We start from the raw sequence: 27326 nt of genomic DNA, 5'->3' as shown, positions 1-27326 counted from the left end.
GAGGGGCAGACAGAGGGAGACACAGAATCTGAACCAGGCTCCGGGCTCTGAGCTGTCAGCACAGAGACCAATGTGGGGCTTGACATGACCCATGAGATCATAGCCTGAGCTGAAGGTGGATGCTTAACCTACTGAGTCACCCAGGTGTCCCCAAACAGAACTTGTTACCAACTTATGCCTTGACAGATATTGAATATCTGTGTTTTCATACAGAGCCTCTCTAACTTATTTTGCCATATTAGAATTTTAAACAAGGAAATAAAAAAAAGCTTATTTTGCCATGTGAAGAAGAAATGTTTGTTGAAAAGGTGATGAATTAATCACCTACTGAAATATTCCTGAATGTTACTCACACTATTAACAAGTACATACAGACACTGGAAAACATGGCATTCATGCACATAGGGGAAGTGTAACTAAAACCCACCAGAAAAACAAGAATTCTATATTAAAAATGCCCAGAATTAGATGAAAAATGTTAAAGAAGCTGACCTAGATATTATGAAAAACAAAGGAAAATAATTTTTATTTATCTTTTTTTTTTAAGTTTATTTTGAGAGAGACAGAGAGCACCTGCATGTGCGTGTGTGGTAGAGGGGCAGAGAGAGTGAGAGATTGAGAGAGAGAAAGAGAGAGAGAGAGAGAGGATCCCAAGGAGGCTGGGCACTTCAGTGTGGAGCCCAATGTGGGGCTCAAACTCACGAACCCTGAGATCATGACCTGAGTAGAAATCAAGAGTTGGACATTTAACCAACTGAGCCACCCAGGCACCCCAAAAGGAAAAAAAAATAACTTTTTTTAATAGTTATGAGGAGGAAAAAAGGAGGTGAGGAGTTACGGTAGCACAGGGGTGCGATGGGAGAAATAATTTGGTCTAAAAAATTCCCATATGCTCTACTAACGCCAAACATTCTGCTTGCAGTATTACTTTTCCTCTTAAGGCAAGGACCTAAAATTATGATTCTCAATACTCTAACAATTCTTTCAAGAACTGCATGTAAGTGAAATAAAGTGAAAGAAAGGCAGTAGTGGGGGAAGACTAACATCAATCAGATCGCAGGATCTTGTAGGAGCTAAAAATGAAATAGTGTGCAAACAATTGAGAGCAAAGAAGAGAAAATGAGAACTATAAAAAATGATGTGAGCTCAGAAAATTATTCATTTTTTAATTACCAACAAAGATAGTTTATGGTTTTCATTATACAAGCATTATAATTACTGATAATTGAGCCCCTCAGCTTCTAAGTGCATGGAGACCACGCACATGGGTGTGTAGAAATCAAAACATAATAAACAAAGTGAGTTGAATAAAGTAAAGATGATAATTTCAATTTATATCTGAATAATTTTGATGCTTCTTGGTACTGTGAAGTGTTTTGGTAGGGAATCTACTTGGTATGATGTGTCGGGGATGTCGTTACATTAAAACTGTGTATAGGATGATATGTAATGGTGCTGTGATGGGGTGTTAAGCTTTGTTTCTCAAAGTTGTGAGGGACTTTAAGAAAATTAGAAACATCCAAGATAGTGAGTATCAAGGGCAGGAAGATCGATTTTTTTAGATTCCCAAAAATCATGTTCATTTATATATCTATCATGCATAAGGAAGACTCATTAACAAAATGCCTTCTAGAATATAAGCACGTTCCTTATGCAGGATACCTCAAGCCTATAGTCACACAAGTTCTCTTATTTGTGAAGATGAGAGGTCATGGCCAAAAATATATACTGCTGGCTCCAGGAATATGGCCATTCCTACAAATCACAAATAAAGAAGACCAGATACAGCATGTGTGGTTTTGTGAAAGATGTAAGACACTAGAAGTGTACTATCTGAGACAATGCTAAGGAGAACTATATATATATATATATATATATATATATATATATATGTATATATATATATATGTATATATATATATACATATATATATATATTTGAGAACAATATTCTATGGATGCCAAAAGTCTAGAGGGAAAGGACAAAAGCAATGACACTTTTCTGTCTAAAGAACAAATGGACAGAATGGAGAATGGCAATTACAGATGCTCAAGGAAACTTGAAAAATGAGCTAGGGCTTTAAGGGGCAGTTGCATTCAATGAGGAAAATAAATACTTTATATAGATAAATCAAGTCAATTATATCTTACAATCTTTCTAAATTTCTTTGATAGCTTGGGATGATCCTATAAATGGGAATCTCTGTATCTCTGAATATGATTTGCATAAGGTACTTTTTATTTTTGAGTCATAATAAGTAGCAACTAATATGGGAATTATTTATCCATAAAGAAAATAACATTTTCCTTCTAAATCCAACCTCAGGGAAAATATATTATGCCTGAGTCATATAAATGTCATTATTTTTATGAAAAAAAAGCTGTATTAAAACAATTAGGGTTATTATACAATCATTACCATTATTTGGGATAATTTTCATGGGCTAGAAAAGCAAGCAACTTGAAATTATATATTCAGTTTATGGCAAACAGTCTCTAATGAACACTAAATAAATCAGATTACAAATTACAGTTAAACCTAACTAGTTTACCATATAGGTTTTAAATTTCTTATATCTATATTTTATCTACCTTTGCTTCTATAGATTCTATTGGAAGAAAGCATGGTAGTGAACACCCTAGGGGCTCTTTCTGCTCTCAGATAAACCTGAGTTTTAGTTCTATTTCTGTCACATACTACTTTTCAACTTTGGGTAATTAGCTGAACTTTGTGTGTCTGATTTTTTTGTTTTGTTTCTCTCATCTATTATATCAGGCCAATAGCCTCTACTTATAATTTGGTTTGAATATTAAAAGGTATTATGTAGCCAAAATGCATGCTATAAATATTACTTCTCTTTTCACTTCCTATCCTTTCTCCCTGTTAAATGCATCCTAATGATCATGATTTTTAATTGTTTTATTAAAAGTGTGCAACATTATACATTTGAGAGGGCCTTTTTTTAAAAGGTCCTTTCGGATGTAAAATTATTTTGAATTAAGTGATTAGGGATATCTCTACGTTTTATGACATCAATATAAAAACTTACATTTATACCATATATCTTGAAGTCTTTTTCCTGTATCCTCAATTGTCATGTACAGCCACAGAAGGAGGAGTGAAAAAACGTGCCTAGATTTTGAAAGTGCACATTTAAATATATCAGACAATTATTTTATTTATTTTCTAGTTTCAGGGGATGGGTCATGAGATAGGGTGGTTGGAACTTGATACTAAAGAAGTGAAACTCATGAGCCTTGTGAATTTACATTGAGAAAACATCAAGTCTTCCAATGTGAAATACACTAGATACTGACCCAGAAAAGGAAAGAGAGTAGGGATAGGTCAGGACAAGCCTAAGCCCAATATTCGATTCATAAATTAGTGAAGGTATATTTAAGGTTAAATTGTGAAAGACATGGGCTGCTCAGTTATCACAAGTAGAAAAATACCTAAAAGTATCCAGTGATCATGAATTATTTTGGTACCTTGGTTTATAACCTCCCTTCTGCACAATTCGTCAGTGACGGAATGAGACTAAAAGGAAATTTAATGGTGTATATTCTGAATTTGCTTCATGACACCTTGAACATCTAAAACCCATCATTTCCTAGGGGAAGAAATATGCTAATTGCTGCAGACTCAGAGGCCAACTATACTGCTTCCTCTAGTTACGCAACTATGTGAATTTCTAGGTTGGTACCTTCTGCTCAGTCTCCAAAGATTCTCTTAAAGCAACAGGTATTCTAACAAGTTCAAGAGAGTGGAGAGTGAATGACTAGAAGATTACTTTACCCTGGAACAATTCTCAATCCTGTACGTGAGTCTGTGTCAGTGTTTCAGGTGTGTTCTGATCTAATTTCCAACATGTACGTATGGGAATTAATATTTGCACATTTTGTAACGTTGTGTAATGCTACTGCTGGGTATGGCTACATACATATCATGTGCTTTGTGCAATTTTACTTCCCATTCTTTTTTAACAATCTAATATATAGTGTTAGGAATGAAAATTTAATGAGGATGACCAAAGACCAACACAACAAATTCGAATCGGTTTTGACCTGACAAAAACCTCATCAATAAGTGAATAAACCCCCTTCCATGGAGGAAGGCACTGGAATGCACCCACCAGCTTGTTTGTACCAGCAAGTGACAAAAAGGACTATAAAGCCTTAGGCACAAAATCCCACTATCAATACTTTGCTGTTTATTCCCCCTGGGATATTATATCTGTATTAATTTAAATAGGTATCCTCAGAGAATCTGAAGACAGTTTTTGGAAATCTTTAATATTGGACAGCCACTACACAATTTATCATGTTGCATTTCTTACGATGAATCAGAGTTCAATACAAAAGCACTAATAAAATGAAAGCAGCTCATTCAAGACTCAAGACTGGGCAAAACTAAATTAAAGACAGCCAAACACTGCCACATTTTGCCTGATTTATCTACCTATCATATTGGCACAAGTTGTTTTATTTAATATTTAAAAAATACAAATACCTCTTCATCTGCAAAAAAGATAAATGAGATGTGGAATTTTCTATAGCTTCCTAAATATGAGCCCCATGCTTAACCAGTGCATAAATTTTACAAATCAAATCCCTAACATTAACTATCACAAAAGCTTGGTGTCCAGGTGCACTCTTATAAGAAACAAGAATAGCACCTGCCTCTACAGCAATTAAAAAAAAAAAGAATGGCAAATTCATTTTGACATCTTAATAGTAACATCACTTCAATAATCAAGCACTAAATGTTTTTTATTAATCATATGCTTAAACTTTAGATTTATTAATATACTTATCGCATTAGCCATAAGGCACAAATTCTTCCTTGTTTAGAAGTACTTTATTACTCTAAATTGTATTTATAGTTCTGAGCGCACAGTAACTGTCATATGCTTCCATACTCAAGGGTGATTCAGATTCTCAGATGTTTTAACATCGCTATGAAAATGAGAAACCACTATATTAACCCAGCCCGCAATGCTGCAAGCTTCTTACTATGGTATGATAAACTATGCCTACCCTTCACAAGTATATGCCAACTAACATACAGCTTCCAGTTCTAGAAACCTTTAACAGTCTCCTAGTCATGTTCACTGGCAGCAGAAAGTCTGACTGGGAGTAGGTGGGATTTTGAAGAGCTGCCATTCCCACAACGTAAGGAATCTCAGTGGTGGAGTCAAAGGCCCATTTGGGTTTCTCTGTTTCGCTTTTGCATTTTGGCGAGGGGATAAAAATGGGAGAACTTGGAGGCCTCAGTAGAAGCACCTCGCACTCTTAGTCAGCTTTATTCAGATGGGTCACTCATAACAGTAACTCTCTGATCACTGCTACGTGACTGGGAAAAATTAGAATTTGGCCTATTTGTCAGTCTGTCAACCAGGTTTCTGGTAGATTCCATTCTGAAGTCTATGACAGGGAGTCTGGATTGAGTTCTGATTAAAAGAAATCCCTGCTTATTACTTTCTGGCTTAGCAACTAGAATCCTTTTAAAATTAATGAACGTAGCTCATTGCTAAGAATCATTTAGGCTTTTAATTTGATTTATATATTAAGTAAGAATTCTGAAAATTGTTTGAGGGTTCTATTCTCTAGCACCAAGTACTAATGGCCATCCTCAAAGAAACTACGTGCATGGATTCATCAAATTTAACAGTAGTCAGAAATAATGGTTTAAAATGGAGGGTTGTTTTTTTTTCAAATTTATTTTATATATGCAAATACTTTTAGTTTTTACAGCAGTTAGTTGCGTTTTCAAATTAAGATCATCTTCATTTCACCCATGTTCTTATATTTAAAATCTACACTACAAAGTAGTATGCAGACCTAATACATTTCTTCACTCTCCACGGATTTGTTTTTAAAGTTAAAAAAAAAGTATAGTGATAATATTCTTTCTGAACTTATTTGTCTTTTGTCCTCTAGATACTCTGTGTGCATGTGTGTAAATACAGGTGAGTGTGTATGTGTGCATATGCACATTATAAGAAAATTCATTTTCCTTCAATTCCATCTAACACTGAAAACTAAAATCTAGACAGGGTATTCTTATTTGATTAAACATATTCCTTCTCGCTATTTAAACCAGGGATTTGGGATTCAGATCTCTATAACCAAGACCAGAAGTCACTGGAAGACTCTACAATTACTCTAACCACCACAACCAGAGTCACGTATGGAAATAAACCCATTGCATGGATTCTTTATAGGCATAACCTCGAATTTTAACTACCCAAACAAGTTTTAAAAAACAAACTTATAAAAATTTGCCATTGAGGAAAATCTCACTTCCATCCTTAATTATGACTTCTCATTTCAAGTAAAAACCTTTCCAATATTTTGAAAAAAAAATACTCCTAAGAAAGTCATAAACACTGAAATCAGAGATGTGATTCTTATTAAATATTAGTTTCTCTTTCTGAGGGATTATTCTCTGTTCTTGTACTTTTGATGCTGACATCATGATGTTTAGATTTGTTCAAAGGTTCAGATTCTTTGGACTCAGGCGAACTCATTTTCTTCTTCCTTGCTTCTCCCAGCTTCTTTTCCTTTGCAAGCAATCTGTAGTTTATAGCATTGCCGATAAGTAGCCACACACTTGATAGGAACACAATAGCTCCACAGGCGATATACATGTATTTATATTGTCCAGTTTGATCCACCAATTTACCTAAGAGACAAAAGAAATCTTTTAAGATAGCATAATAAAACAGCCATAAAATGATGACATTTTTGATAAGTATACCTATTTCTTATTTAATACTGAACGAGACTTTAACAAAAAACTGTCCTCGATTATGTCTTCTATATATGCATAGAAAAGGCATGTACAGGCACACACAGCATTATACTACCAGTATGTTAAATTTATTAAAGATTATTCCCCTCAGTAAAATTGTACAACCAAGACAAAGTAGGTATATATATCTGTTTGGGTGTATATTTGTAAATACATGTATGTGTGAGGCATGTTTTTTGTATTTATATGTATATAAAGAGATCTATTTATCTATTAATATTTACACACTGAGACTGCTTCATCCTTTCCATGCTTCTTTTCAATAAAGAAAATACAGAGGAGAATATTACATTTTTTTAGGAAAGACACAAAAGCTTTTATAAGGTTCTTGACAGGGCATAATATTTACTCAATGCTTTCTCTATGCCCAGCACTAGGCTAAACACTTTTTTTTTTTTAATGTTTATTTATTTAATTTTGAGAGAGAGAGAGACAGAGCACGAGCAGGGGAGGGGAAGAGAGAGAGGGGACAGAGGATCTGAAGCAGGCTCTGCACTGATAGCAAAGAGCCCAATACAGGGCTGTGAACCCACGAGCTGTGAGATCATGACCCGAGCTGAAGTTGGACGCTTAACCGACTGAGCCACCCAGGTGCCCCTAGGCTTAACACTTTTAAATGAGGTAATATCTCATTTAATCTTTATAAGAGCACTAGGAAGTAATTTGACCATGGTTACACAGCCAGTGAGTGGCAGAATCTGGAGTCTAACCAAAATCTGTCTGAATCTCTGGTTCTTAACTACTCTGCAAAATAGGTTCAGCGAAACTCTTGGTTAAGAGTCATTAACTCTTTAGGCTGATCACAATTTTTTAGTTTATCTGAATCTAAATTATTAAGGCCATACTAATGAGGAAGAAAGTATGTATCCCATCTGATTATTAAGAACATTTAAAAACTAGCCTGGTATCATACAACCTGAAGGTTTATTGACTTTTAAAATTGGCTTATTTAAGTGTGCCATATACATAAACATAACAATAATGCATAACTTACATTTCCATTCTAACTTAAGTCAAATATTTCTGTTCATGCAGTAATTTTTCTACTTCTAAATACATAAACATTAGGTCTATGGCTCCCATCAGAATTAATATCACTTTGGGTTACCATATTGACATATTTTCTAAATGCTTGGGGAATTTCTTAGCATCATCAAGAAACCAGATGTGATTTCCAGTACTGAAACTTCAGCTGTTTGTGAGACAGCAGTGAAAATTTGAGCTGAAAAAAAAAAAAAAAAAATCAAAACCATACTCTCTCTACCTTCCACTGCTCTACTAATAAGAGTAGCAAAAAAAAAAAAAAAAAAAAAAGTAGCACCAACAGCAACTGTATTAGAAGTAAATACAACATTTATTCATTCGAAAGTATTTACTGGGTGCCTCCATGTGCCAGACATTATTCTATCAGCGATCAAGGCTGTAGAAAAGAAGCCAGTCTAAACATCAAGGAGAATCTGTGGTAGCAGGAGACATATACAGTATGAAAAAAATGGATAATTGTGGCTATGGTCTGAGAGCTTCAACAGGAGCCCCTAATTAATTATTGTCTTTGTCACTACTGGTGCAATGGTTTGGCAATATTAACACAATAAGCACTCAAGAATACTGAAACTGACGTAAATATTTTTTTTTTAATTTTTTTAACGTTTATTCATTTTTGAGAGACAGAGAGAGACAAAGTATGAGTGGGGAAGGGGCAGAGAGAGAGGGAGACACAGAACCTGAAGCAGGCTCCAGGCTCTGAGCTGTCAGCACAGAGACTGACACGGGGCTCGAACTCACGAATTATGAGATCATGACCCGAGCCAAAGTCGGACGCTCAACCAACTGAGCCACCCAGAAGCCCCATTAATACAGGTTCTCAGCACAGGTAGAAATAATCAAATCACATTCCTTCATTTTCATTCTTACAGCCTACCTACCATGTCTGTTGACCTGACTTTTTTTTTTTTTTTATTCCCACCATGGCTGGTGAAATACAATTTTCTCTGTTAATACTAAGAATTCTGCTGCTCATGAATAGGCTTCTAAAACCTATTTGGTAAAACTAATTCTGTAGGAAAAGATAGGTCAATTGTATTTGTCTTATGCAGCAAAATCATTTGGCTGATAAATAAGACTAGCTTTCATTCTTTTTGAAAATTGCTTTGGTGCCACAGTATATACATATTAAAAGGTATACCACCCAAAACATCTGTGCTAGACAGGAGAGGACAGCCCTCCCTGGTAGACAGAAAAAGTCAATAGCTGTACCACTCATTCCTGACCAAGTGGAAAAGCAAGGCAAAAGGTCAATGATACCTTAAGATCAACAAATTAAATACAAATTTTCCCAATTCAAAATGATTCCTTGTCACTATATTGTATACCTGAAACTAATGTAACAATGTATGTAAATTATACTGGTATTAAAAAAATTATACCTAAATGTCATGTAGGAAACAGTTTAAAGACTGACTTACATACATGGAAAACTTTACATTGAGCCTGGCAGTTACTGTGACCACGGGTGTCAGGCCAAGAGTCTAACTGAATACCTAAGTTTAGTATTAAGCAAAACAATGGTTTCCAGCGGTTACTAGAAAAGACTGGCCCACATAATGTTTACAACATGAAAGTCTAAGATTAAACAAAGTCTTAACTTCAAAAATGCACTTATACATTTGTTTTAGTCTCCTTAGTGTGCAATTTAGCACAGATACTTTCTTTTTTAAAATTGTTTTTAATGTTTATCTACTTTTGAGAGAGGGTGGGGAGGGGCAGAGAGAGAGGGCAACACAGAATCCGAAGCAGGCTCCAGGCTCCGAGCTGTCAGTGCAGAGCCCGACACAGGGCTCGAACTCGTGAACTGTGAGATCATGACCTGAACCGAAGTTAGATGTTTAACCGACTGAGCCACTCAGGTGCCCCTAGCACAGATACTTTCATAGGCATGACTGAAATATTTCAGATCTTAAAAATCTAAAAGTAATCTTTATAGTTTATAAGTGTGAAATGTAAGTATCTGTTCAAAATGAATTTCTTTTCCTTCCTATATATATATATATACACACACACATATATATGTACATGTATATATGTATATATATATACACACATATGTATATATATTCATATTTTTGTCATCAATATTATAAAAGTATGCTATCCTTGGGCACGTAACATATTAATATAACCAATGTACTCCAATAAGAAAAGAGATCCTGACCTTTTGATAGCATTATTTTAAATTTTTGACTCTTTTTAATATAAACAGAAATTTGTTCATCAATGATAAATAAAAGGTGGAATTTTATTATTATGATACGTTTTTATAAGCACAAAAAAACAGATATGCATAAAAACCTGAAGATTATGTTACTAATTATCAGTCTAACTTAAATTCTTTTTTTTAATTTTTCTTTAAACGTTTATTTATTGAGACAGAGAGAGACAGAGCATGAACGGGGGAGAGTAAGAGAGAGAGGGAGACACAGAATCTGAAACAGGCTCCAGGCTCTGAGCTGTCAGCACATAACCCGACGTGGGGCTTGAACTCACGGACTGTGAGATCATGACCTGAGCGGAAGTCAGACGCTTAACCGACTGAGACACCCAGGCGCCCCAGTCTAACTTAAATTCTTAAGTTCATAGGTCCAGGCTCTGAAGCAAATTTATGTCTAAAATCAACTATTTATGCAATTTAAAAATACATGTATAATAAACCCTAAAGTTAACACACCCACAGCCTTGTAGGCTATTCATGTTTATTGTTATGAGCCACATTATATCATACATTCCAAAGAAGGTCCTGGCTAGTGGGTATTCCTCTTATGCTCTCTGCTCCTCTGGATGAGAATGATTCTTACCAGCAAGAGGAGGGCCAAGAAGAACAGGGCAACACTCCACCACTGTGACGAGTCCCACAGCGCTGGAAAACCTCTGAGGGCCAACCAGGTCCATGAGCGTTTCAAAGAGGACACTGCTAACACTCCCAAATCCGAGACCAAAAAACACAGCATACAACACCAGGCTTGTGTAGTCCTCTGCCAATGGGCACAGGAGATGACACACTCCATTAAACATGACTGCAAAACTGAAGAAGTACTGGATTCGGGGTCGGATAAATTTGGAGTTTGCAATGATTCCTCCACAAGGTCTAGCAAACATATCAACAAAAGCCATAATAGACAGCAAGAAAGCTGCAGAATACTCATCAATTCCCTTGTCTTTGGCATATGGAGCCAAGAATATAATGGGGGCAAAAAACCCTAGAAACATAATGACATTTCCAGATAAGTATATCAGAAATCCCCTATGCTTAAAAAGGGAGAAATCTAAATACTTATTAACTCTTTCCCATCTTGATTTCTTCCTATGGCTTTTCTTCACATCTGGGTCATTCTCTCTTATGCCAATCTTATTTTTAGACTTCTTCATAGCTTGTTTGGGTTCAACGGGTCTCATGAGGGATCCAGCCACACAAGCATTCAACAATAAGCCTCCTAAAATCAAAAAGCTTCCTTTCCAGCCAAAAGTATTAAAAAGGTACTGATTGAAAGGAGCCAATGTGCTTAAGAAAACAGGACTTCCTGCCATGGCGAGGCCATTAGCCATGGGTCGTTTCTTGTAGAAGTATTTGCCAATGATTGTTAGGGCAGGTTGCAGGTTGAACGCTAAACCTAAACCTAAAAAGAAAGACAAAAAGGAAGAAAAACACAAACACATTATGTCACTCACAAAAGAAATCACTCCTTAAAAGGTACATTCACGTGGGTAAGTCAGGACCCAAAGTACAACAGCAGGTGGTAATTTTTTATGATAATTATTATCACAGAATTGCACATCAACAAAGAGGTTCTCATAAGTGGACATTTGACATGTATGACAGCTTCATATTGCTTTCATGTAAAAGCACAAAATTAAACCCAAGAACTTCTGATGTTTCCATATTCATAGAATAGGTTGAAATATGGACAGAATTATTAGTTCTTACTTAAAATCATGTAATTCCACAGATAGGTTAATTCTCTCTCCATTTATGTAACATATATTTTTATATGAATTATATTTATATACACACATATACAATAGATTGCTACCTTGTAGACAAGAGTGCAATTTATGTGAACACTTTTGTTATTTTTATTTTTTTTAAGTTTTGTTTTTTTATTTTGAGAGAGACAGAGCGCAAGCATGGGAGGAGCAGAGAGAAAGGGAGAGAGCGAGAACCCCAAGCAGGTTCCACACTGTCAGCACAAAGCCCGACGCGGGGCTTGAACTCACAAACTGTGAGATCATGACTTGAGCCGAAGTCAGACACTTAACCTACTGAGCCACCCAGGCGCCCCACCTATATGCATTATTGGGCAAAACACTTAGACTTCTTGAGTTCCAATCCCCTCAACAATAACAAATGAGGGTTTTGCCAAAGTCAAGTAAGTTCTAGAACTCTTAAGATGTTATATAATGACATTATGATGGTAATTATCTGCAAATATTTATTTAAAAGTAATGAAATTCTGGGCACTCTGTAAGGTACTGAGTATTCATTTTTTGCATGCATCATCCCAACAACTCCAAAAGGAAAGAGCTATCATTTTCCATATTCTAAAGACAAAAAGATAGAAAGAGGCTAATTTACCCATGATCAGCTAATATGTGCTAAGTCAGGATTCAAACTAGATTGTCTATCAAAAAGTATTGGCTGATAATGTCTTAAGATAAATCTCTCATAGGTACATTTAAGGGTTGACTCCAGAAGCACCAAAGTCTTCAAGACTCAAAATAAATGGAATTGAAGTCAGAATAGCATATAATGCTGTTGAAATTTTTGGGACAGTAATATCAAAATGATCGTTTCCATATTACATCTATTTGTGGGCCCAGCCTGACTTCTATGGTCAAATGCAATATACGGTATTTCTGCACAAAACAAAAAAGGTGTTCCCTGCACTATGACAATTCTTAGATAGAAGATTCTCATTTACAATGTCAAAAAGTATTTTATCACATCAAAAAGCTAGAGTGTTGTGGATAGGCTGTAAAGAGAAAGATTTTAACATCACTATTACTATAGGCTTTACTACATCTTATTTTTTTTCATCAAATGATATGCCACTGCAGGGTTAGACTGATCTAAAATTACTATAAAAAGAGAAACACACTTACTGTTTTGCTGTGAGCATAAGGAAAAGATTCAATTTCTTTATACACTGAATCCAATTTTCCTTAAAACTTTGCATGTAGATTTGCTTAATGCAATTTATTGTTAAGGCTAATAAAAGTAGTGTTTTCCAAATGTACATATTTAGGTCAGTTTAGGTCAACAGACATTACACATGAGGAACAACTGTAATCAAGTGACAGTATAAAATTTAAAAATATTAGCAGCAAATGTGCCTTACAGGGCCTTTAAGCAACTGGAATCTTTTGTAAGGAAAAGAAAGGACCCTAATACAGAGCCCTAGCACTAACCAGAACACAAATAAAAATAATTCTATTGTTAGAGCTAAATCAGTGCATGCAGAAAATATATTTTGGCATCATTTTTAACCTATAATGAGTCATAAGTCAGATACCCTAAATAGTGGTAAGTAATGAAAAATAACTTTAAAAAAAATGAAGCTATTTATATGCCAGAAAGTTTATGTCCATAATACCCCATCTTAACTGGCTGATGAGCAAATGGTGAAATGGTAAAATTGAATGAAAATGGTTTTCTTTTTGACATTGATATCATAGCACCTAATGTGTCTAATATTTTGTTTCTTCCATTTCTTGAAATAAGTTTGATTGGCCATTCCACGCTAGCATTTCATTGTACTCGAAGAAAATACTTTAAGATAGCATCTGCTACAAGACATAAACTCAAGTAAAACAATGTAAATGTTCTATTGTTTATGCTTCTTATAGAGCTTTGCAAACAATGGAAGTGTTAAGAAGAAAATAAGCAGAAAACAAAACGACTTACCGGTAATGAATCCCACAGTGAGGTAGAGCTCTATTACGCTGGTACTAAAAGAGGCTGTGACCATTCCCAAGCAGCATAATAAACCTCCTATCATCACTACTGGTCGGCTACCATATTTATTCACCAGAACACTACTTATGGGACCTGAGGTAGAGAGGAAATGAAGAAATATTCAATTGCTGGGTCATTTACTTACAGTTTATTTTTTAACATTTGTTAATTTTGAAAGCACGTTTTAATGATCAAACAAAAATATTAGTTCACATAGAATATAATGAAGACTTTTCAATACTTCCTAATCAGATCGACTGTTTTTCTTTAACCATATATATGACAGCACATAAAATAATAAATTCTAAGTGTTTAACATACAGTTTATGACCATAATCATTCAACTTTTGATGCAAAAGTTTTTCAACAGGACATAGTTATACTACCCAATATTTAATAAATGCAAACAAATTTATGTAACAATCTAGAGATTACAGAAATCACTTGTTTGTTATCATTTTATTTTCTAGAATAATATATTCTATGGGCAAACACACACATATCCTCTTAATTAGAGCTCAAAATTGTTTTATGATACCACAGTATGATTTTCTTTATAAATCCTTTTTTGAAAAATTTCTTTTGATTCTAAGATACCAATTGTTTTCATATTTTATTATGTTAGAAATGAGGATGTCTCACACTAGAGGTCTCTTAACAATCCCTGTTTGACAGGTGGTGGTCATAGGTAGCAAAGTAGCTATCACAGCCTATGCATGCTGGAATTTGGTTAATTCTGTGGCTTGGTTGGACAATGGCAATTCTTCATATTTCATATATTTCAAATTGCAATCAAACCATATTAAGGACCACTTGAAGAAGTAATATGAATATGAATCCTGATTATTGTCTGAAATATTCTCCTGTTGACACATTCTGATAATGTCAAGAAAGTACCAGCATCAAAACATACTGAATAGGTAGAGCAGCTGAGATGAAATTACCAGAGAAAATGGCAGATCTCTCTAGTAAGATATGCTGCCTCACTGGCAAAGAGAACAAGCTTACGTGTGAAACACAAACACTGAGAACACTGACTCAAAAACTAATTTAGGAGAGCCATATACTGAATGGGAAGAAGTTTTAGAAATGTCTTACTCAATTTATTTAATGTACACTTCCTAATGCATGTGTGTGTGTATATATATATAAAATGTGCAAGAGTGATTAAAAGGATTAAAATCATCTATGTTTACATCTAGAAAAGCTCTTTTGGTAGTTATAAAATAAAGGCTCTAAATATTAAGAGCTGTTTTATTTTAATCACAGCAATGTTTTTAGCAGTATCTCATAAAATAATGGTACAACCTAACAATTGAGGTCATCTTAGATTCTGTGAAAGTTTATACTATTTTATGAGACCTGTCAACATGTAAATGGTTTGATTTGACATTTCCTTCTTAACTAAAAATCATATTTCATCTATAACAAGGGCCATTGCTTTGAGGAAAAAAATACTACATTAGGTCAGAATTCTCAGTCCAATATTTAGCCTAGAAAATAATTAATGATTTTTAGTTAATACTATAACTTAAAAATTTGCTAAGTGCTATTGTACTGCATTTGAGAATTTTTACGTGGATAGTATTTGAAATATGTTCAGATTCATTTCTCAGTAAGCCTTATTCTTTCATACAACTATAGTTATTATTTTTATTCCTTAACTATAAGTTGAAATAAAAACTTCATGGCCTAATATTACTCCACACATCTTCTGAAATGGTATTGGTAAAAACACATTATTTTACAAAAAGAACTCAAAAACAGAATATCACATTTTGCATTTAATACCAAACAAAGCAAAACTAAAAAGGGCCATATGAAAGATAGCTCTATAAAAACAACAGAGTTGGGGGAGAAATCAACGAAAATTGCACAAGATAATGTGAAAACAATAGATTTCTACCACTAAGATGGTAAAAACTCATATGATTTAGGAAATGAGCATTTTCATTAAAAAGCACATAGCTAAATTCAGATAGCCTTTGTGAGAACTGATTAGCTTTGATTAAGTATTGAACTTAAGTGTATATTCCTTTTCTTAAAATTACTTAACCAATTCACTTCACTTCACTTTAACTCAAATCAGTTCAATGCAATATTTCTTGAGCTTCTAGTATAAAACCAGTTGACATACACCAAACATAAAATAATAAACGCACAGCTATAAACATCAATGCATTATAGTCCAGAGGAAATTAACAACAAGTTATTTTAAGAACTGCGATGAGTGCTTTGATTAAATACCAGACTATTCAAAGGCATTTATCAATTACTTGGACTAAAAACAATTTTCTCAGTATCGTTGAAATTATATATGCCATTTTCTATGTGATGCCTGGATAACTAACACAAGGGCTAATTACATTTTACAAATGTATTTGCCTAAATGGTATAAATTTAAATTTGAACAGAGGCTATGAATCACAACTTAATTTGCAATGCATTGTAAATAATGATGTCTATAGTTTAGGATAACGACATAAAGGCTTTCATCCCCCACCCCCAACTGTGACTGATTAAGAGTAGCCAATAAAGGGGCGCCTGTGTGGCTCAGTTGGTTGGGCGGCCAACTACAGCTCAGGTCATGATCTCATGGCCTGTGAGTTTGAGCCCCTCGTCGGGCCCTGTCCTGAGGGCTCAGAGCCTGGAGCCCTCTTCTGATTCAGTGTCTCCCGCTGTCTCTGCCCCTTCCCTGCTTGCTCTCAGCTCCCCCCCCCCCCCCGCTTCTCTCTCTCAAAAATAATAAACAATAAAAAAATTTAAAAAAAAGAGTAGAGTAGCCAATAAAGGAAATATTTAGAGGTGTTAACATTTTTTTTTGGAAGGGGTCTTTATAGTTTCTACCGTAGTATCAGTCAAGATGCAATGAAGAGTTCTGATTTTAACAAATGATTTTTCTGTAAATCATATACTTTAGTTAAGTGATAATCCTTAAAATAATCTATAAGGAATATACTTACATAATTCATCTATAATCTTTTCCTAGCAAAAAGAAATATATAAAAAATATATTAAAAATATATACTTTTTAAGTTGATTTATTTAGAAATAATCAAAGCTCCTTACCTCTTCGTATTAAATGCTTATAAAATGTCATAAAGTATTTCTATTTGTAACAGTTGTGGATCTAATTAAAATTATGATACAGGACAAACTATACTTATTTTGTAAAGAATCTTTAAATGCTTAATATTAGCTTGAGGAGGCATCTAAAATTAGATGCAAAACACAATGCCACTCAATACCTCTTTCTCCAACCTACAAACAGCTTGGTTCATTGTATTAACAAGAAAGATAAAGTTTTAAGAAAATAAATTCTCATCACATGTAATTTTTGTTAAACATGCACTAGCCTCGCAGTTATCCTTTGTTGATGAATCATAGGCCTAATTATATTGAGCCCATTCATTCATTTATCTATTAATTCAATCAGTGTGGAAGTTTTTACTCAGCATATGTTTTTAAGTAGTCATGATGTTTAATCATTAGTTATGTCAAAAAAATTCTCTCCCTGCTGAGAGTTGTATCTGAGCCCATATCTAAGTAGAGCAAAGGTATTACTCATCCAAATGCTGTGTTTTATTTCTCAAGTAGTTAAAAAAAGTTATGTGTAAGAATTATTTATATTGTCTTACTTCCAAAAAATCCAAGAAACTATCAGACTGTATCCAAACCAGCCTGATCTACCCACTAATTTCTTCTGATCCAGCTTTCCGAACTATCTCAGAATTTTTAGAGTCAATTATAGTAGTCACTTTCATGGTAGCTGTGATGCTGTAAAGGAGGACTTTCTCAGAGAGCAGTATGAAGATCACAATGTTGTCACCCATATTTCACCTTCTTTGTTTTCTGAAAGCTACTTCTGTCAGCTACTTCTGTCTTTTAATAACTATGGCTCCATAACACTTAGCAAAAGAATACTCTGGCAAGGAAGTTTTTGTGGGTTCTTACAAATTACAGACAGTGTTTGCTTATTCTTAGAACTGTTGCACTTATAGTTCGTCACCCCTCCCCCCCCACACACATACCGCAATACTTATTTACTCTCTATTTTATTTGAGTCTTATTCATATATTCTATTTGAAGCTCTGTGACATTAGTCACCACATATACTATTATTATTCATCAACATTTATTGAATTATTACTCTTTGCAGGCAGTGTGTTAAGAATTGTACATGAATTATTGCATGTGATATTCATGGCAATTGATAATTACAGTAATGTAAGAGTTGATCAAACTGATATATGCAAAATGTTTAGATAACTTGTCTAAGGACACATCAATATAAGTGGTAGAATGTGGATATGAGCCTCAGGTCATCTGAGTATAAAACTTACACCTTTTACTACTGTGCAGAAAAGAATTAACATATCATGTATGAGACTGCCATCCTTAGAAAGGCCTGCCTGCAAGGCTGGCACCTGGGAACTTGGATTTCAGACGTGTTCCCACCATTCCCTAACTGGTGAGGTGGCTCACTGTGCTTGAACTGTTTCATGATGTGGTTTACGCCAAACGTCTGTTTTCCTACCCCGAGTGTGGATCTTTAGGTCATGCGCGACAAAGAATGCCCATGTGACCAGCAACCCAATAGAAATCATAAGCTTCGAGTCTCCAGTGATCTTCCTGGTAGACAACCCTTCACCTGTGTCACAGCTAGTTGCTGGATTCAGCTTATCCTCTGTGATTCCATTGGGAGAGGACTCTTGGAAGTTTGCTCCTAGTTTCTCCTGGACTTTGACCCATGGGCTTTTGCCATTCCTGACTTTGTTTGGCATCCTTTCATTATAACAAATCATAGCCATGAAAAAGACATTGTTGGGTCCTGTGAACTTTTCTAGTGAATCATCAAACCTGAAAGTTGTCTTGGGGATTCTGAATACAACTACTATAGTATATCTCTTCTAATTTTGAGTTTTGCATGTAGTTATATTTAAACAACTGATCTTTTTTTTCGGTAACTATTTTTAAAATGTATGACCTATGTATACAGGAGCTGGTCTATTCTTTTGTGCATTGTTATTCTGTTCTGTAAACATGAACTCATAGTGTTTGTTTTATTTCTTTGGTATATGGCATGAGTACATGATAAATGCTGTGAGAAAATGTAGAGAATATGTTATGTAATGAACATTTCATAAAATATATTTGATCAATCTAAAACCATGAATTGGAATTGACTATCAATTTGAGCTATATAAAAATTTTATGCATAGCATAAACACTAACAGAAGAGATGATAAACTGCTATAATTTATTTTTCATTTGCTTTATTTCAAATTTGTATATGTGGTATCCTGTCAAATCAAATGATAAAAAGCACTAGTGCAGGGCTGGGAGAAAGTTGTTTGCAATTACAGAAATTTATCTGTGTTTACTACTGTAGTATTTTTCTTACTGACAGGGACTTTCTAAATTTGAAAGATTTTTCAAAGAGATTTTTTGAATTAGAAAACTGTTGCTATTTTAATTGGGACAGAGGGTGGGAGCCTCCTCATTAACTACTTGTTTGCCTGACGTTTATCCCTGCACTGAAGTTGGAATTGAAAATTCCCCTGCTTTCTTTCTCCAAGTGATCTCATTTCACTTAAGGTCAGTGAAAAACATGAGGGGAGAGTCCCTCATAATTAGGAAGCAGCTATCGCATTTACCTTTACAAAGGATGGAGATATAAATGTTATGCCGGTAAATCATCGTCAGTTAGCATGCTGCTCAATGATAATTGCGCCGGTTTGATTTACTAGAGCTCATTCAGGCTCTTACAAAAGATGAATTTTTATTCGGCCGAAGGCACTCATAGTATATTCATTCAGCATTCAACTAGTATTTTAGATTTTTAAGTATATGAGGGTTTTGAACGAATGGTTTGAGTAGCTGTAGAAATCAAGAAAGGGGTGATTAATATGCTAGGTGTATTTTGATGCATAACAGGGACAGAGGGTACTGGAGGGTGACATGGTCTACGAACTCATCTTTGCATTTTCTGTTCCCTCTGTTTGAAATGTTCTCCCCTTTATATATAAATGGCTTCTTTTTTCTCACATTCAGGTCTCCGTGCATATGTCACCTCCTCAGACAGACATCTCACCATTTCAACGGATGAACGTACCAACCTGGCATCATTACAGCTGTTTAAAGGAATGGTCACTCTGCATGGGGGAGGGGTGCGAGAGTGAACAAACTGACCTCAAAACCTTTCACTACAAATCAAAGTGTTTGAAAACGAACATTCCCTGTGAGCACTGGCAGAAATGCCGAACACCTCCTCGGTGTTTACAGGTTACCTGCTTCCCAACCAGGAAAACCATTTTCACTTAAGGCTGGCACAATGGCTCCGTAAAAAAACAAAAACAAAAACAAAAACCTTTCTTGAGGACTTGGCATGTTTCTAAACTCTTCACATATAAAATCACATTGAATCCTTAAAATCTCTCTAAAAGTTGGCATGATTTCTTCATTCCCATTTTATATATAAGGAAACTGAGTTGCAGAGTGATAACTTTGAAGGATTGCTCAAGCCCTCTGCTACACCTACCTGTTCTAGAGCATGCCTCGCACAAGTATCATTATTCCTGGGAGCAGAGATCACATTTCTTTTACATGTATGATGCTCATTTATTCAAAATAAAAAATTACATTTAATATTACATTATGCAAATGTATACTTTATAATCCCTGATCTTTGGAATGATTTTTAAGAAGACAGAAAAAATAAGACTATATTGCAGAAACTTCTGATTGTCTACGCCCTTCATTCTTCCTAAAAGAATCCTGATTTTGTTTTATAATTACTCTCTCCTAAAGAATCCTGATTTGTTTTATAATTAATCTCTTCTGTGACACCCCAGGCCTTAACGCTTGGGGAATGAATCGTAAGTACTGTAAGCCAATCATGACAGGACCATTCCCATCACCAAATACTGGCTTAAACCTGAGCATCTGGGGGCAATTTATATAGGGTAAATTTTTCTGAGGGCTTCTGGGAAAGGATGTCCTTAGTCTTATAAAGCAATAAAGCAATAAAATGCCTCTGTATGTTTTCATGAGAATGTGATGCCTCGAGGTTCCATAGTCATCTTTTGACTGTAAAGTGTTCTCGAAGATGAGACAGACATTTAAGCCATTGATTAGACCAAAGAGCCAATAAATTAACCAAACCAGACTTCATGTGATATAACATCATAAAGCTTCAGTGCTGGTTAGTTTACCAATGGACATTGGATTTTTCCCTGCTTGCAGTCTAAGACATTCTGATATAATAGAAAAAATTCAATTCCTATTAAATATATTTCATAAAAAATAAAATCTATTAATACTATCTCATAAAATACTATGTAAAGTATTAATAAGATCTATAAAATATATTTATAATAGTCTTTATAGTATCTATAATACTATCTCATAAAGTACTATTATTAATACTATTAACACTATCTCAAAAATCTATTAATACTATCTCACACTAAAAAATAGTTGACATCTACTAAATACCTTCTTTTCCCCTAAAGCTTAAAAGTTTACTTAGTTTCAAAATAGAACTACCATACAACCCAGTAATTGCACTACTAGGTATTTATCCAAAGGATACAGGAGTGCTGATTCAAGATTTGAAGGGACACATGCATCCCAATGTTTATAGCAGCACTACTGACAATAGTCAAAGTATGGAAAGAGCCCAAATGTCCATCAATTGATGAATGCATAAAGAAGATGTGGTGTATGTGTGTGTGTGTGTCTATATATATAGACACACACACACACACACACACACACACACACACACACACGATGGGATATTACTCAGGGATCAAAAAGAATGAAATCTTGCCATTTGCAACAACGTGGATGGAACTAGAGTGTATTATGCTAAGTGAAATAAGTCAGAGAAAGACAAATATATGATTTCATTCATATGGGGAATTCAAGAAATGAAACAGATGAACATAGGGGAAAGGAAGCAAAAGTAAGATAAAAACAGACAGGGAAACAAACCGTAAGAGACTGTTGCATACAGAGAACAAACTGAGGGTTGCTGGAGGGGTGTTGGGTGTGGGGATGGGCTACATGGGTGGTGGGCATTGAGGAGGGCACTTGGGATGAGCACTGGGTGTTATTTGTAAGTGATGAATCATTAAATTCCATTACTGAAATCATTATTACACTATATGTTAAGTAACTTGGATTTAAATTAAAACAAATAATAAAATATATATATATTATTTAAAAAATTTATTTAGTTTCACAGAATTATTTCAGTGAAATCTAATTATAGAACATTTATTTATATATTTTAATAATTTTTAATATTTTAAAACATTTATTAATTTTTGAGAGACAGAGAGAAACAGAGCATGAGCACAGTAGGGGCAGAGAGAGAGGGAGACACAGAATCCGAAGCAGGCCCCAAGCTCTGAGCTGTCAGCACAGAGGCTTGATGTGGGGCTTGAACCCATGAACCATGAGATTATGACCTGAACCAAAGTCAGATGCTTAAATGATTGAGCGACCCAGGCACCCGGATATGGATATATTTATATATATAATACTATATAGATATACATATATGTTTAAGTTTACTTTACAGCAGGAAAGGGGCAGAGAGAGAGGGAGACAGAGTTCCAAGCTGACAGTGGGGAGCCCAATGTGGGGTTTGAACTCAAACTGTGAGATAGTGACTTCAGCCAAAGTCAAGAGTCGGATACCTAACTGACTGAGCCACCCAGGCACCCCATCTAACTATAGAACATTTAAAGTGATTCTAACATTTTTCCAATTTGTTATACTCCATTAAATGTTGTAATAGTTTAACCTCAATGGAAGTTTTGAAATGTGGATATGTAATTGATAATGTATCTTAAAACATATGTATTTCTCTTAACCAGTCAGGAAAATTCAATCTGTAAATTGAAGGTTCATACCTGTCTTAGGCAACTAATAAACAATATGACCATTTCTAAACGGTGCTAAAATATGTTTCTGTTCATGGATATTTTTCCCTCATAATTCTTACTGTACATAGAATATTGCATGAAGTCCTATGAAATTTTATATTATTTCCTTCCATGTGTTCTTCAAAATTAGCTTTAAATAACTTGGTTCTAATGCATTCCATGAACACATCCATCTAATGTATTCTAATCTTTTAGCTGCTACACTACTTTGTTCTTCTCTCAAGTTAGTATTAATATTCTACTTTGTGATATTTATTTCCATATTTGTATTAGTCACTAGAATCTCAGCTCTTGGGAGGGTAAGGGCATAATGTGACTCATTTATAATTTACTTAGACTTAAGACAATTTATTTCATATAGGAGATAGGAATTATTTTTTAATTTAATTAGATGGAATTATTTTCTAAGTTGATTTTAGAACTGTCATATGATGCCACCCTCACTTCGACATGGTATCAGTATTTATCACAGCAGACAGGTTTTATTGAGGGTATTTAATCTACTGGGTTCCTTTTTCTTTTCATCTAAAGATGATATGTAAAACAAAACAAAACAAGAAACACATATGCCAGGTTAAAGGTCAATTTAGAGATGAGTACATGAGCTCCACTGATTTTAACTCTTCTCTTTAAAGTGCCTTTGTTTGTGAGTGAAGACTGATTTTACGCATACAAAATTCCTAACTAAAGGTATGAGGTCCACATACCCCAATATCTCTGTCACTACTTATTACCATATTTGACTCCATACACTACATATAGTGTATATATAGTGTATATATAGCGTATATATAGTGTATATATAGCGTATATATAGTGTATATATAGTGTATATATAGATATATTTGTGTGTAGGTGTGTTTTGAACCTAAGAGACACAGTATCAAGAAAATGTGCTCCTACTGTCCTTTGTGAACTTTTTACATAAGTGCTGGTATAAAGTACTACAGAGTGATAATAATTAGTATTCTCCACTTATTCTAGGGAATAGTCATCACCAGAGAAACAAAAGTTATATTTAAGTGAGTCCTCCTGTGTCTAATACTCTTGGTTATAAACTCTGCATCTCTGCATCCATTTTCTCCTGCTTTCTCTTTTGAGAAAACATGGATTCCCTGCAGGATTCTGCTTTTCACTGTGCAGCCTCATGCTAAGAGAATTATGGAGGTAGGAGTAAATCCTGATTTACATAGACAGCCAGTTGTGATAACATCATTCCCTTCTCCATTGAATGATTTAGGTCTGGGCTTATGACACAATTCTGGCCGCCAAGACATGAGAGGAAATCTAGCAATTTCTGGGAAAAGTTCTTCATTTTTTTTAAGTTCATTTATTTATTTCAAGAGAGACAGAGACAGCAAAAATGGGGGAGGTGCAGAGAGAGAGGAAGAGAGAGGGAACCCCAAGCAACACTGAGCCTGAGGCGGAGCTTGAACTCATGAAGCTAGGAGATCATGACCTGAGCCAAAACCAAGAGTTGGATGCTCAACTGACTGAGTCATCCAGGCACCCCAAAAGTCTTTTTCTTGAAAAGAGATACAAAGAGGGGGCACCTGGGTGGCTCAGGCAGTTGAGCATCTGAGTCTTCGGCTTATGATCCCAGGGTTGTGGGATCAAGCCCCATGTGGGGCTCTATGCTGAGTGTTGAGCCTGCGTAAGATTCTTTCTCTTTCTCTGCCCCTCTCCTGCTCCCACTCTCTCTTTCTAAAAGAAAAAGAAAAAAAGACAGAGAGAGATACGAAGAATAAATCACTAAATGTTGTCTCCTATATGTATGTTACTTTGAAACACAGCAGTTGTCTTACAAACATGAAGAGAGATGGCCTGAGGAAAAGGTGAAACACAGAAGCTAGAGAACTTCACAGAGCATCACAATGAAGTGGACTTGGAGCCTAATGATGCCATTTTATGGTCACTCTATACTTTAAATCCTCGTTAAATGAAGGAATGTATTTATTTAGTGTTTAAACTGAAAGCACCCTAGCAGATAAACGTGCAAAAAAAGACTACTTTTCCTTAAATATTGTGGTCTAATGAAAGATAGATTTGGAAATACCAAGAGTAATTACAACAAAAGAAGTTTGGTTCAATCACATGCCTAACTGAAAAACTGTAATTTTACTTTGAAGAACTGGGTATTTCGTTTAATAGCTTGTTTTATAGATTTCCTGAAGTAAGTGGCAGTCATAAATTTATGGCAATACATACATTCATAAATTAAATAAAAACTTTAAGTTGACAAGGGTTTTTTGGTGTTTGGAATTTCACGGGGGTTTAGATAAAATATATGACATTGTCTAGATACGTCTTTGTGGTTGGTTTGTATTTTAACCTCTTTATAACCAACATCTTTTACACATACACACACACGTATGAACTCAAAATAAAATTTTAAAAAATGTTAATAATGGCCTCAGAAATCTCATTATTTATTATTAATTATGGGACATATATGCTCTAATTTATGTAACATTACTATCAATCCAGGGAACAATATTATTTTTTTTAAAAGTCACAGTAGGACATTTTATATCCTTTGGCATCTTCTAGAACCTCTATGAGTGGGATCCAGCTATAACAGTGTTCACAGAGTAAGTCTAAAATGAATGAATGAGGGGTGCCTGGATGGCTCAGTCGGTTAAGCGTCTGACTCCAGCTCAGGTCATGATCTCATGCCTTGTGAGTTCAAGCCCCCAAGTCGGGCTCTGTGCTGACATCTCAGAGCCTGGAGCCTGCTTCAGATTCTGTCTCCCTCTCTTTCTCTGCCCCTCCCCTGCTCATGCTCTGTCCCTCTCTCCTTCAAAATAAATAAACATTTAAAAAAAATGAATGAATGAATGAATGAATCCAACTGTTTAGTAAACATATGATGTATGATATTCTTGTGTTTCTGAATGAGGAATCAACAAGTTCCAGAAAGCACCACAGGTTACCTGTGGAAATAGCACCTGCAATGCAGGCCTACAGACAGAGGAGTAAACTGACATATGGGCACTGAACAGTGGTTTCCAGAAGCAACCTTGGAAGGTATTTGCAGAATATTTTTCCTTAATATACTTCCCCATCTTTTGGTTTTGGCTTGAACTCACATTTCCAGACATTTACACTTACTCCTTCACTTTTTTATATTATTTCCAACATTCTTTCTAGGATATTTTAAACCACTTTTTTAAAGAAAAATATTTGGTACCGAAATTAGAAAAATTACACAAATACAAAATAAGCCTGAGATGACCAAAATGGAAGACAAGTGTGGATTTTTGGAGAAGAAATGGCAACTCAAGAGAAGAATAGTGGTATACCTCATGGAATTAGAACTAGAGTCATGAAGAGAAACCGAGAGAAGAGACGTATGAGGTTCAAATCTCTGAAAATTAAGATTTTTATGGAGAAAAAATATGGAAGAATAAGGAGTATCTCTAAGCACTGACAGCTGCTGATGAAGTAATTAAATTATAGTGTTAAGATAAAAAGAACAAAGAAGATGTTAGAGAAAAGTAGAGTCAGGGAAATATAGACCCACTTGTCAGAAACAAAAATATGTCTTCCATAGATTAATAAATAATAAATCTGAAGGTTTCTTTCTTTTCTTTTTTTTTTTTTAAATTTTTTTTTCAACGTTTATTTATTTTTGGGACAGAGAGAGACAGAGCATGAATGGGGGAGGGGCAGAGAGAGAGGGAGACGCAGAATCAGAAACAGGCTCCAGGCTCTGAGCCATCAGCCCAGAGCCCGACGCGGGGCTCGAACTCACGGACCGCGAGATCGTGACCTGGCTGAAGTCGGACGCTTAACCGACTGCGCCACCCAGGCGCCCCAATCTGAAGGTTTCTAGGAACAAATTAGCATACATTATTGAAAGATGTTTTTTTTAGAAAAACTAGAATAGAAAGCTATGATCAGTTACTAATCAAGTAATAGAGAACTTGTGACTACCAAAAAACAAATAAAAACTAAACTACTCCACCCCAAAATTCACCTACATTATCAGAGCTTGTTTTTAATTGAATATATTTAAGGTGTACAACATGATGATCTGATATATGCCTACATTATGAATAACCACAGTCAAGCTAATTAACATATCCATCACCTCTCATAGTTACCGTGTGGGGGGGGGTGGGTAAGAACATAAGAGATCTACTTTCTGGGGCGCCTGGGTGGCGCAGTCGGTTAAGCGTCCGACTTCAGCCAGGTCACGATCTCGCGGTCCGTGAGTTCGAGCCCCGCGTCGGGCTCTGGGCTGATGGCTCAGAGCCTGGAGCCTGTTTCTGATTCTGCGTCTCCCTCTCTCTCTGCCCCTCCCCCATTCAGATGCTCTGTTTCTCTCTGTCCCAAAAATAAATAAACGTTGAAAAAAAAATTAAAAGAGATCTACTTTCTTAGAAAATTTCAGGTATACATTACATGGTTGTTAACTATAGTCACCATATGGTACATTAGGTCTCCCGAATTACTCATTTTATAATGGAAAGTTTGTGCATTTCACCAAACATCTCATTTCCTCCACTTTCCTCACCCCCTGGCAACACCACCTTCTTCTACTCTC

General features: G+C 35.2%; 1 protein-coding gene across 6 annotated transcripts in view; it reads right to left on the bottom strand.

The window, feature by feature from the left end:
- Positions 1 to 4272: 4272 nt before the first annotated feature.
- SLC16A7 (solute carrier family 16 member 7) overlaps positions 4273 to 27326 on the bottom strand; it is a 194610-nt gene continuing 171556 nt past the window's right edge. For all 6 annotated transcript variants that reach the window (XM_011284078.3, XM_023257182.2, XM_045062007.1 and 3 more), the window contains 3 exons: positions 13770 to 13913; positions 10666 to 11484; positions 4273 to 6685 (listed from right to left, as the gene is read on the bottom strand). In XM_011284078.3, coding sequence (XP_011282380.2) covers positions 6414 to 6685; positions 10666 to 11484; positions 13770 to 13913 — 1235 coding nt within the window. In that variant the 3' untranslated portion in view covers positions 4273 to 6413. The remainder of the gene's footprint in view (positions 6686 to 10665; positions 11485 to 13769; positions 13914 to 27326) is intronic.

The sequence above is a fragment of the Felis catus genome, chromosome B4 (assembly GCF_018350175.1).
Source record: "Felis catus isolate Fca126 chromosome B4, F.catus_Fca126_mat1.0, whole genome shotgun sequence".
Taxonomy (NCBI): domain Eukaryota; kingdom Metazoa; phylum Chordata; class Mammalia; order Carnivora; family Felidae; genus Felis; species Felis catus.
Note: the sequence above shows the minus strand (reverse complement) of the source record. Positions and strands in the feature narration are given on the sequence as shown.